The sequence below is a fragment of the Mus caroli genome, unplaced genomic scaffold, assembly GCF_978045245.1.
Source record: "Mus caroli unplaced genomic scaffold, Mus_caroli_1 scaffold_12, whole genome shotgun sequence".
Taxonomy (NCBI): domain Eukaryota; kingdom Metazoa; phylum Chordata; class Mammalia; order Rodentia; family Muridae; genus Mus; species Mus caroli.
The window spans coordinates 60070833-60083757 of NW_028227267.1; the positions used below are offsets into that span (position 1 = coordinate 60070833).

Sequence of the window (12925 nt, forward strand, 5' to 3'; positions counted from 1 at the left end):
TAGGTCCCTTCCACAGTGCCAATACCTTCCTCTTCGGCCGTCTCTCCAGCTCTTTAAATGTACCCATAGTTCACAGAACCCCGGACAACTCTAAGGTTGCTTGCACACCCGCTTTCAGAGTTAAAACTGCGAACTGCGCACGTCCCAGCTCTGCCCCAGCCCTAGAACGAATCTCAGTCCCGCAAGGCGGGTCCGCCCCTCCGCTTCACGCACTAGGTAGCGAGTCGCGCGTTGGTGACGTCAGTAGTACGCGCCCCAGCGAAGCTCTCCACCCGGCGTGCTTGCCTAGCCGGCTTTTTTCTTAACCGCGCTTCAGGTTCCTCAAAACCGCTGGGCGTCAGGCCAGAGGCAGCGTTCGACAAACTTGAGACAATGTCGATGCTAGCAGAGCGTGAGTGTCTGCCGAGCTGGACGACCGGGAGATGGGATGACGGGGGCGCGGGTGTCCGGGCCCGAGTGGGGACAACAGTGACTGCAGGGCCCGCGAGGGGACAGAACAGCGAGGTCCGGCAGACTCAGTTCCTGGTACTAAAGGCTCGGGTCGTGCGCGCACGCATGCATTCCGACATTCAGGACACCGAGTCCCAGACTGTTGTCCCTGGCGCTGGCCAGCGTGACCACCTAGGAGGATTCTTTCACTTTTCCAGGCTCGAACCAAGTGTCCTGGGGCTCCACAAAGACAGGTCCCATAGCATCGCTTCAGGGCCTGAATTCCAACTGTCCAAAATGTATTGGACCCAGAGGGGGAAAAAAAAAGCAGAAGGATTACAAGTGCCAGGCAGTGATAAGTCCCTGACAGGAGTGCAGGCTGATGAATGGTTTTAAGCGAGACTGAGAGAGAGTAGCAGTGGTTAGCCTCTGAAGTCCGAAGCTACTTTGTTTCTAAATGAGACTATGTGTAGCTATGGATTCTTGCCACCAGTTGGCAGTCGTGTGATGCTCTCAAAGAACTGGCTTTTAACTTTTCCTGGAAGTTGTGTAGCTATCAAAGAACATAAACATATTATTTTCTTTTTTAAAAGATGCCATCGTGTCTATCGGGCAGTGGTGGCGCACGCCTTTAATCCCAGCACTCGGGAGGCAGAGGCAGGGGGATCTCTTGAGTTCGAGGCCAGCCTGGTCTACAGGGTGAGTTCCAGGATAGCCAGGGCTGTACAGAGAAACCCTGTCTCGAAAACAAAACAAACAAACAAACAAAAATGTCATTGTGGCGTTTTAGAACAAAGCATGTTTTAGTGGAGCACACTGCTCTTCCTGCAGGCAGCTCAATAGGTTATAGACTGGAAACTGCCCTTTCTAGGTAGATCCCTCTTCCTGGCAGTTCACCTGGTCTCTACTTCCATGAAAATGAACTATTCTCTGCCTCACCCAGGCTTTAAAGATTTTAGTGAGGTAACTAGATGAATCTAGTTTGGAATGTCAGTGGTATACAGGATGAACAAGTGACCTGACAGCCAGTTCCTTATGCAGCAGGGCAGTGCATCGTGGGTCAGTATGTGACAGGGATGCCTTTCTTAGGGGAGAGGCAGGCTCCTTACAGACCTTGGTCAGCAATCCTTGGCAGGCATTCTCCACACATGGGTCTGACACACACATGCAGAGCACTGGTTAATATGGCTGTCTTTGCTGTGCTCATGAGCAAGACAGTATTGTGCTGAGTATATTATATACCAGGTTGTTGAGCTGGTATATACGGAACAAGTTTTTGGATCAGCTTTCCCTCCCCAGGTATAGCACTGCAAATTTGAATCCACAACTCAGTTTGCTTTGTGGTGCCCACCCCCCCCTGCATGCTTATAGTGTTTCTTGGTTTTGCTGGGTGTTTATAGATAAGGATCCCTACTGATTTTATGTGCAACACAGTGAGCTCTTTTGAGTAGAGGTTGTGATCTTTTTCAGTTTTGAGGCCATTGATGTTAGTGTGCTTAAATGAATGCCATGGGTTAGCAGTAATGACATTCAACCTCTGGATTTCTTACTTGGCCACACCTTTAGGGGTTCAGATTCGTGTTCTATTGACCTAGCGGGTCATAGTCTTTCCTCAAATTTGTGACAGTGAAGCCAGATGTGATGGCTCATGCCTGTGATCCCTGCCGAGTGGTGGAGGATGGCCACCAATTCAAGGCCACCCTAGGCAGATAAGCAGACAATAAAGCTACAGTGATAAGCTTGAGTTCTTAGGGACCAGTTATTTATATTCATTTCAGAGAAAGCTTTACCTGAAACCCAAGGCTGTTCCCTTATTTCAGCTATTCATTCCTTTTTCCTTTCTTCCTTTACTTCTCTCCTATCAGACACCTTTATGTGTCCATGCATTTTTATCAGGTGCCACTCTGGACAGAGTGCTTTTTATCTTCCTCCCTGTAATGAGGTGTAAGGATGAAGGATTGATTATGACACTTAAGGGAGGGAAGATGGGTATAAACACCACAGTGCAAGTGGTGTGTGAAGTGCCACAGATAGTTCTGGAGGCTAAGTGAATCCATTACGGTGTTGACTAAGAAGAGATGTATCATCTGTTAATCATGATGTTCAATTGATTCTTTCTAAGGCCATAATGACTTGTGTATTGTGAATTTAGAATATAAGTTGATCTGGGCATGGTGGTACACACCCATAATGTCAGTACTTGGGAGATAGAGACAGTAGGATCAGAAGTTGAAGGTACATTAGCTACAGAGCAATTTTTTTAATTAAAAAAAATTTTTTAAAGATTTTTATTTTATGTGCATTGGTGTTTTGCCTGTATGAGGGTGTCAGATCCTCTGGAACTGGAGTTACAGCCAGTTTTGAGCTGCTATATGAGTGCTGGGAATTGAACCCTGGTCCTCTGGAATAACGGCCAGTGCTCTTAACTGCTAAGCCATCGCTCCAGCCTGATACATAGCAAATTTAAGGTTAACTTGGGTGCTACATGAGTCTCCATCTTACCAGTGCCTTAAATAGTAAGTGTTGAAATGTGTATAAAAGGTTTTGGGCTTTACTTGGGGACAGTAGGCAGATTTTGATCTCTTAGACTCAGCTTTTTCTTTCTTTCTTTCTTTCTTTCTTTCTTTCTTTCTTTCTTTCTTTTTTCAACTTTTTATTGATTCTTTGTGAGTTTTACATCATGCACCCCAGGCCCACTCAGCTCCTTCGCCTTGCAACCTCCCCCACAAAATAAAATACATACAAACAATACAAGCCAAGCATAGAAAACCTAACATCACTGAAGCTGTAGCATGTCACAGTGTGTGCCCAGTATGTCCTGCTGTCCACACAGCTTCACTTGCAAATGTTCGTTGCAGTGAGTCAGAGGTCTGGTTCCAGATCTCTGGCTTCTGTGACACCATCAATATTAGATCCTCATTGGGACTCCTGGTTATCCTGCTGTTGTCCTGTGTCATGGAGATCCTGTAGCTTAGAATCAGCAGATTCTGGTCCTTTCACATGTCCCAACCATTCACAGATGATATAGATTTTGGGGTGGGCCAACTCAAATCCAGGCCAGGGTAGTGGCTGAGCTGGTCAGCCCCCTGACTTTCACTTATCCATACCACCAGAGCAGGCGAGCTCTCCAGCACTGCTCCAGCTAGCCCATCCAATGCCACTATCCGCAGGAGGCAGAGTCAGCTCTCCTGCTCTCAAGCTCTAGGCCTGGCTCACTCACACCCACACTCCCAGAGCCAGTTCCACTGTGCTGCCCAGTCAAGGTGTGGGGACTCTTTCTCCTAAGTGCTGCAGCCTATGAGGGGCTGAGACAGCTCTCCCACCCTCACACCCTCAGGGCTGACTCACCCATGCCTTTGCCATCAGGGACAGCTCCACCATGTTGTCTAGGCGATGCAGGGCCTGTTCTCAGACTTGGGTTTTCATATCAAAGAGGTAAGAATATTTCCCTTCATTGAGATACTGTGGAAGCTGAGTCTAATATATGTGTAGCATTTGGCCTATAACATGCAACAGTGAGTGTCATGGTGACTACACCTGCTGCTGTGAAGGTGTTCACTGAGAGGCTCTGGTTACTGCCCGTGACTGGATAGGGAAGGCTCAAATAGTGGCCTATTAAATATTTTGCTTTGTCTCTTAGAAGGAATAGTTTACTTTAAATTTAACAAGGCCAGTTTTAATGTCAGGAATATGTAGTTACTGAGAGTACCAGGGACAAGGTTCTGTCTGTAAGCCCCTTGAACACTAAATGTGTCGTGTTGTATGAAGCATGTGCTTGACTCGCGTGTGTTCTTCCAGGTCAAGACTGGGTGCTGATGAGATACCTTTTTGTTTGTAGGGCGGCGGAAGCAGAAATGGACTGTGGATCCCAGAAATACCGCGTGGAGTAATGATGATTCCAAGTTTGGCCAGAAGATGCTTGAGAAGATGGGGTGGTCTAAAGGAAAGGTAGCAAAACTCTAAAGTGTCCACACCATGTCAGGAGATTAGGACTCAGAAGACATCTGTCTTAGAATCTGGGAGAACTTTAGGGTTCAGATCAGGTTTTTTTTCTTTCTTTCTTTTAGATCAATTTAATTGATTTTGGAGAAATAAATTGTGACCAGGTGGTAAATTATACTTGAACATAAATACCGGGTCCTCTGGTTTATCAATTCAATTGCTGTAATTAGTATCTTTCTTAGATATTTTTTAATTCATTTCACATGAATTCATACTTAAGCCTCAGAATTTTGTGTTTTCCAAGAGTGGTTCTTAATTTTCCTTTGTAGTAGATACATGTTTTCTTGGGTTTCTTATATTTTGCAGTGGGGCTTCTACTGTGAAACTGCTTCTGTCAGGGTTGCAGGGCTCTTGTGTTTGCATCCAATGGGCATATGGTATCCTTAAGTCACCTCACCCGTCAGCAGCGTTCTGAGCAGTGTCTGCTCTGTTGAACTCTGTTGTGGTAGCCTTCCCACCCTTTTTCTTGCTTTATTCTTTATGTCATTAACCACCTCTATCTAATTCAGCCATCGACTTTGTCTAGACCAGTGGCTTTCAACCATGGGCCACAGCTCCTTCAGGGTCAGGTGACCCTTTCACAGGGGCCACCTAATAAGCCTATTGGAAAACACAGATATTTATATTATGATTCCTAACAGTAGCAAAGTTACAGTTATGAAATAGCAATAAAAATAATGTTATGGTTGGGGTCACCACAGCATGAGTACCGTATTAAAGGGTGGCTATGAAGCCACTTTTTGCTTCCTCTCCTCAGGGGAACTCATGTGTTACCAGGCATTGGGTTATACCTCCTGGCTGTGATACTTGAGTGGCCATGTCAAGATTAATTTTTATTATAAGCTTCTTATACCCTCAAGTCTTTTCCTTTCTAGGCTTTCCTGACTTTCAAAAGTGGTGCTTATTCCTGCATTCAAACAATGCTGCCTCCCATTGCTCTTCTTCCTTCCTACGTCCATTTCAGCATACAGGAAGCAGGCAGGCCTTTCAAACTGCGCTTTAGATCCGGTTGCTCCCTTGTTGAACATTGTTTCCAAGGAGTAAAATCTCCATCCCTGCTCCACAGAACTTTCAAGGTTCTGTGAGGTTCTTTCTCATTGCAGTCTCTGTCCTTGCTCTTGGTATGTCCTACAACCTTAGGTGTAAGAGCTAAGTGAGGCCAGGAACCTGGAGTACTCCACCTTCTTTCTTGATGTCATGGTGCAGTACTAAGTAACAGAGAGTGCCATGTGCTCCACATGCTCCTGTGGGCTTCTGCCACTACTGAGGCAGTGGCCTGCTCCAGAACATGTGTAAGATGGATGTTCAGTGTCTTCATGAACTCTTTATTGGCTCTGGGGCTCAAGAATCAGCATTGACAATTAAGAATGCATTCTTGGTGCAGTCTCTTCCAGAGCCCTCTGGGCTGATGGTTCTCGTTCTTAACCTTCCTGATGCTGCGATCCTTTAATACAGCTCTTCATGTTGTGGTGATCCCAGCCATAAAATTATTTTCATTGTTAATTCATAACTGTAATTTTGCTACTGTTATGCATTGTTATTTAAATATCTGAGATGCAGCATATCTGATATGTGACCCTGTGAAAGGATTAGGTCACTACCCAGAGGTTGAGAACTGCTACCTCAGGCTGTGGACTTTTTGAATAGATGGTGAAGAAAGAGGCAATTTCTCTTTATAGCTGAGAGAGCTATATTTAATCTCTTTCTGTTTAATCTCCACAGGGCTTGGGGGCTCAGGAGCAAGGAGCCACAGAACATATTAAAGTTAAAGTTAAAAATAACCACCTGGGACTTGGAGCTACAAACAATAATGAAGTGAGCAATTTCTCCATGTGTGTTTTGCATCATTGATTTGTGTCAACATCAACATTGGGATTCATGCAATGGGATGGTTTTAAGTCACGAGTGTGATTCCTGCTTTGGGTGAAGAAAGACACAAGAGCACATGGCTTACCTGGTCCTCATCCTGTGCGGTGCATCCACCACCTTGCCTCGTCCTCCTGAATCCTTTACTTAGTCAGTGGCCTCGAGAGGCACTCCTGTTTTTATAGCTGAACTTTGTAAAAAGTCTTTTTAAAGAAATGTTCATTTCAGAATAAGATCAATTTTTGTCTTTACCCACATCCTAGTATTAGTTTGTCTTGTTAACATGGGTGGCTTTGAGAGTGGGGAGTGACCAAAGAAAGCTGTCGTGCTTCCGACTGTTGGTGTTCCACAGTTGGTTACGTGTTCGCTCTTTTTTTTTTTTTTAATTTTATGTATATGAGTACACTGTAGCTGTACAGATGGTTGTGAACCTTCATGTACTTGTTGGGAATTGAATTTTTAGGACCTCTGCTTGCTCTGGTCAACCCTGCTCACTCAGTCCCTGCTTGCTCCTACCCAAAGATTTATTTATATTTATACATAAGTACACTGTAGCTGGCTTCAGATACACCTGAAGAGGGCATCAGATCTCATTACGGGTGGTTGTGAGTCACGATGTGGTTGCTGGGATTTGAACTCAGGACCTTTGGAAGAGCAGTCAGTGCTCTTACCTGCTGAGCCATCTTGCCAGCCCACGTGTTCTCTTGAACACAGACTCTGCACGGACACGGCTGTCAGAGTTCCAAGTTCAACACCAACCTACTGCTTCCCATTCAGAGGCAGGCCTGGGAGCTTTCTTCCTGAACCCTTGTAGCTAACAGAACCCAGTTAAAAACTGGGTGAATTACTTTATGTAAACTGAATTGCTTCAGTAATTTGGTATCTCTGGCTAGAACAGCTTCGGTTCTCTGGAATAACAGCTAAAATTTTAGCCACTAAAGAAAGAGTTTTTATAGTGTTGACTGTGAATGCTGTTTTAAGAAACACAAAGCATGCTTTATGTACATTCTTAGGGGAAGCATGTGTCCTGGAAATCTGTATGCACACCTTAACTTTTCAACTAACTTTCTTTCTTTCTTTCTTTCTTTCTTTCTTTCTTTCTTTCTTTCTTTCTTTCTTTCTCTCTCTCTCTCTCTCTCTCTCTCTCTCTCTCTCTCTCTTTCTTTCTTTCTTTCTTTCTTTCTTTCTTTTCTTGGCTGGCCATGAGCTCACAGATATCTGTCTGCCTCTGCCTCCTGAGTGCTGGGATAAAAGGTGTGTGCCACCACACCCTGCTTAAACTTTCTTAATAAGAAATGCTTGTGTATAGTGCATGGGGCAAACTCCTGCTCAGAAACCCTGCTTCCAACTGGTTCTCATTGTTTTGAGGACATTATTAGTGAACATCTTACAGTTGAATCTCACTGATTCAGAGACTTAGGGTCTCCTTCCACAGAGTTCTGTGAAGTTGCTGCTGACACAGTAGTTAGAATTCAGCAGACTAGTCCAAGTTTTTGTTGAGCAAAGAGGAGGACTCTGCTCTCACGGTTGCTGTTTTTCATGTTCATGGTGTGTGCCTGCCTCCCACCTCCAGAGTTTATTTTATTTTAATGGGTATGGGTGTTTTCCTTGTGCCTTTGTGTTGGTACCACATACTTGCAGTACCCATGGATGCCAGAAGAGGGTGTGGGCTCACTTGGGACTGGAAATACAGACAGATGTGACTTGCATCGTTGGGGGTGTGGGAGTGGGAGGACACAACAGAAATTGAACCTGCATCCTCTGTAAGCCAGTGTGCTTATCTGCTGAGTCATGTAACCAGCTCCCAGTAGTCTCTCTGTGTGAGAAAACACTAATTTTATATTGCTCTAGTGTAATACTCTAAATGTTGCCATTACTTTGTGTTTGCTCTGACTTAACTGTTGATGGGTCATCCACATTTGAGATACGGGTGGGAGCTTCTAAGCAGCTTCCACTAAATATATGTATTTATATTCTGTTGACTTTTTGGTGCTGGGAAACAAACCTGGGGCCTTATACATGCAAACCAAGGACTCTGCTACTGAGCTTTGCCCTAAATACCCCCTCCTTGATGTGGATCTGCTTAAATCTCATTTCAGGTTTATACTATTTTGTGAATCCAATTAAATAATATTTTAATGAAACATGTACAATTTCACATTAACGTCAGATTTCTGTTCCATGTCTGTGTTGGCATTATAGCAGGTTTCAGGCTTGCCTCTCACACTTTCTGGTGCTTCCAGGACAACTGGATTGCTCACCAGGATGACTTCAACCAGCTTTTGGCAGCACTCAACACTTGCCACGGTCAGGAAACAGCAGGTAAGGGCACTACTACTGCTGCTCCTCCCATCAGAGTCATGCTCCTGCCGTAGGCCTTTCGGACCTGAGTCGCTGATGGACCCGATACTCTTTTTATAGTCTAATGTCACTGTCACTGAGTGAGCTTTTGCTCCCTGATCCGTCTTGCTTGTCCTAGCAACATTTTCAGTTGTCACAGCTGTGGACATGTTACTTGTATCTGGGAATGCCAGGACCATGACTAAGCGTTCTGCAGCAGAAACAGCTGTGGCTCACAGCAAAGAATGCTTAGCTTTTTTGGAGGAAACAGCAGGGCATATTAAGAAGGGGCACTTGGATGCTTCTAGATACTGATAGTGCTGGTGGTCTGACCCTGTAAGTGGTGATGGAGGGGTTCACTTTATAATTCTTCAACTATACAGGTTTTAAGTGTATCTATATGCTATGTACACATTGTGATAAAAAGAATTGTGAACATTTCTTGAGTGTTTCTGGCATAAAGTAAAATACACCATATGAAATTAATGCTATGTAAAGACTAAGATGAAAGTCAGCTAAGCCTTTGACTACCAGAAACTGCACCTTGGTGAGCATCTGGTGACGTCAGAGTGTCATGACTAGGACATCACTCAGGCATGAGACGCCTTTGTCACTAGTGTCCTCATGGACCTTTGAACCTGGGATCCTTTTCTCACAGTTGTCCACACCCCTGTTCTTAGTCATGGAAAACTGTCCTGTGCTGGGTTCGACCTGGTTACTGTCACTGAGTGCTTAGTGCCTCCGAGAGTGCTCGTAACTGTCAGGTCACAGAGTTCTAAGAACCGATCTCCAAGATCCCACAAAGAAGGGAGACCTGGGATGGGCTGTGTGGGTAGAGAAGAGGTGGCTTGTTTTTCAGATTTTCAGGGATTATCTGGAAAGTTCCATTTTCCTCAGTCTGATGGTGTCATAATCACTATTTTCTAAGTGAGAAGTGCCATTTCAGTTGTTGGGACCCTGGCTCACTCAGGCCTGGCCTCCCTTGTCCCACACTGATGGCCAAGGCTGGCAGAGGACCTGCAACAGCCCCTCCCAGAAGTGTTTAAGCAGGGGCAGGCAGTGGGTGTTGTGAAGGACCCAGGGAACTGAGCTGTTTGTAAGGAAGGCTGTGTTTGACTTCACAAATGATAGTTGGCCTTCTTCATCCTCCTCCTCCAGGGTCAGTCTGCATGGGCTTCACTTTCCTTGGTGCCCAAACCTGTAGTATTTTAAATGATGTCAAAGCTGCATGCAGCTACCAACTTGTAGATATTTCCTGTCTGGACCACTAGAGGGGGCCAGTAGCCCTGCTGCCCAGATAATGCTTTTAGAGAAGCTTGTCTGTGACACCACTGCCACCCAGAACTGTGCTCTCAGAAGATTCCTTTTAGGGAAAGCCTGTCCCCAGGACAGACCTGCAGAGCTTGTTTTCCTGTGGTGCCATCCTTTTTGAATGCATTGTCTTCATCCATGTGAATTTTTTTTTTTTACCATAGTCATGCATTGCTTGACATCGTATTTAATGGTAGCTGACATAGGAACCTAGCATTCTTTTCTCTTGTTAAGATTCCTTAGTAAATTCAAACTGTTTGTTTTTTAGCTAAGCAGACCTTTTGTTTTGTTCTCTTGTAGAACACAAGAGTCAGAATGATCTTTTAATTTCATTTTTAAAAGTTACCTTTTTCATATACTTGGGTGTGGTAGTGTGTTTACAATGTCAGCACTAGGGAGAAAGAGGCAGGAGGGTCTGTTCAGTGTAAGCCTCGTGTAAACTGTCAGTACATGGTCAGCCCATCTTATACAAGCAGAAAGGGCAGGGGCTGTCAATAAAGTACTTGTCCCATAATCGTGAGGACATGAGTTCAGACCCTCAGCAGCCATGCCAAAAAAAAGACTCATAGTGACTGTAACCCCAGGACTGGGGAGGAGAGATAAGGAGGATCCCTGGAGCTCACTGGCCAACCTTCCTAGCCAATCAGTCAGTTCCAGTTTCAGAGAAAGGACCCTTTCACAAAATAATAATATATAGCAAGATGGAGAAAGACACCTAACATCATGCTCTGGCCTCCACAAGCGTGCGTATGCTTTCACACATCACACACATGCAGACATCAACATAAACAAGTCTATAATCTTACGTGTGTGTGTGTGTGTGTGTGTGCATGTACACACGGGAAGAGCTATCCTGTCTTGCTTAGGCATAGCTTAACAGGTTCACATTAGCATTTCGAGGGCACTTTCTTCTGCCATAGTAACTGCATATTAACCTTCTGATATTTTGCCATTCATTATTTTAAATATTTTGGGGTGGAAAGTGGGTTGCTGAGAAGTTGTTAAATATAAATGTGTGGTTTGAAGCAGCATCCTCAAAAGTTTTTACTCAGGTATCCCTGAAAAGAGCTTTGAAAGTGTGCCCTAACACTTACAGCAACCCTAGATGCCTGTGGTGAATGGCAGAGGTTGATGCCCACTGTCTTCTGTTTAAAGTATGTAAGCATATACTTCTGTATTTGCCAGAAAGGCTCTAGTTCATAATTCCTTTCCTCTGAAATAACATTTCCATCTCATGTACACCACTGTATCTTATGGTAATATGTTTATTCTTAATTTTTTATATAATTGTGTTTTGAGTTAGGGTTGTTAGGTAGTGCGTGGTGGCCTCACATTCATGATCCTCTTGCCTTAGTCTCCCAAGTACTTCGATTATAAATTTGTACCACTATGACTAGCTGTAAACACTTTTATAATGGGCTACATTGTTTCCTAGTGAACGCAACACTTAATACTAATGCTTTCTTTTGGGTTAAGTTATCATAATTAGCATATTACTATTAGCATAACCAGAAAACATGTTATAAATTCTGATAAGTATTCATAAATAAAGCAGGAAACTCTCTGGCCTTGTGTCTTGTTAAGTTGAAAGGTAGTTTTGATGAAAAGATGGGGGCCTGTTAACCATATCTGGGTTGCTCACTGATCCCAGAGAAGGGGTCCTAAGGTGATATAGAGCATGGGTGAAAGGAGAGCCATGTCGGTTGTGGCCTTCTCCATGGAGGAATGCCTGTGGACTCCCAGAGACAACGTGATCCCCTGGCTCAATCCAGGCTCAGGTCACAAGGCGTCTTTGAAACCAAGAATAGCTCTGGTGGGACCCAGTGCAGTGGCTTAAGGAGCACTTAGTAGCCCTTGCTGAGCACTGTCTTCACAGTGTTCCCAGCCTGCTCTGCTTCATGCCCCATTTTGAAATTACTGGGAACTCCTGGGGAGATATGGCTACCTAAGGTGTGGCTCAGTGGGCTTGATGGATTCAACCCACCACTCCTTACTGCAGGTGATTAAATGATATTCTAGTATCAGGCTGTGTTAATGTGCTTAGCCATGTTGAAAAGCTTTCGTGTTACCTTGGTATTGTACTGCTGCGTGTAAGACCATGAATCATGTGTAGATTCTGGTCTGAAGATATTTTCATTTCTCTTCTTTGAGAGTTTTATTGGCTAGAGAGAACCTTGCCTGACTTTACTTTAAAAAAAATTCCAATTCTTAGGTAACAGTTCAGTAATAAGTTTTTGACACTCCTATAAAGCTTATGTAAGTAACATCTTTGATGAAGAGAAAGAATTACACAATGTTAATATTTTACTTCTTTTTAAAGAGTCCTCAGACAACAAGGAAAAGAAATCTTTTAGCCTTGAAGAAAAATCCAAAATCTCCAAAAACCGGGTTCATTATATGAAATTCACAAAAGGTGAGAGCTGGCATTCACTTGTTGGAGTATGTATTTTGGCACTGGGTTTCCTGAGGCACTGTGACTCTCGTCCAACACTGAGCAGTGGCTGCTTGTTTGAAATTCTGAACGGGAGGTCTGGGCAGCCTAGTGGATTGATCTGCAGCAGCCCTGGGTACCAAGGGCTCAGTATGATGGCAAGTTCCCTGTGCTGACTTGCCAGGAATCTTATTAAAGTGCTAACTGGGGTGCAGTGGTTCCAAGAACAGCCCAGGGGAGGCTTCAGACTGGGTAAGTCTCTGTGTCTCCCGGCTGAGAGCGGAAGTCGGTGTCTGGTTAGAGGAGATGACAATGCTATGTAGCTAGATGAGAAAATAATTTGATTTTGTGTTCTTCATCTTGACAAAAGGCTTTTAGCCTTTTTTTTCAGTTCTTAATGGTTGTGGAGGATAGTTCCTGTTATTTGGCAGTTTGGATCATTAATTATATCAAATCTACACTGTAATGATACATAGTCTCCATAAGTTCTCCATCTCATGGAGTATCGCTGTAGGCATCTCATGGTCATGGCCAGGGTGGTGTCAA

General features: G+C 44.3%; 1 protein-coding gene across 1 annotated transcript in view; it reads left to right on the forward strand.

The window, feature by feature from the left end:
- Window positions 1-258: 258 nt before the first annotated feature.
- Pinx1 (PIN2 (TERF1) interacting telomerase inhibitor 1) overlaps window positions 259-12925 on the forward strand; it is a 60445-nt gene continuing 47778 nt past the window's right edge. The window contains exons 1-5 of the mRNA XM_021181999.2: window positions 259-391; window positions 4268-4377; window positions 6154-6246; window positions 8541-8619; window positions 12269-12361. Of these exons, the coding sequence (XP_021037658.1) occupies window positions 373-391; window positions 4268-4377; window positions 6154-6246; window positions 8541-8619; window positions 12269-12361 (394 nt within the window). The 5' untranslated portion in view covers window positions 259-372. The remainder of the gene's footprint in view (window positions 392-4267; window positions 4378-6153; window positions 6247-8540; window positions 8620-12268; window positions 12362-12925) is intronic.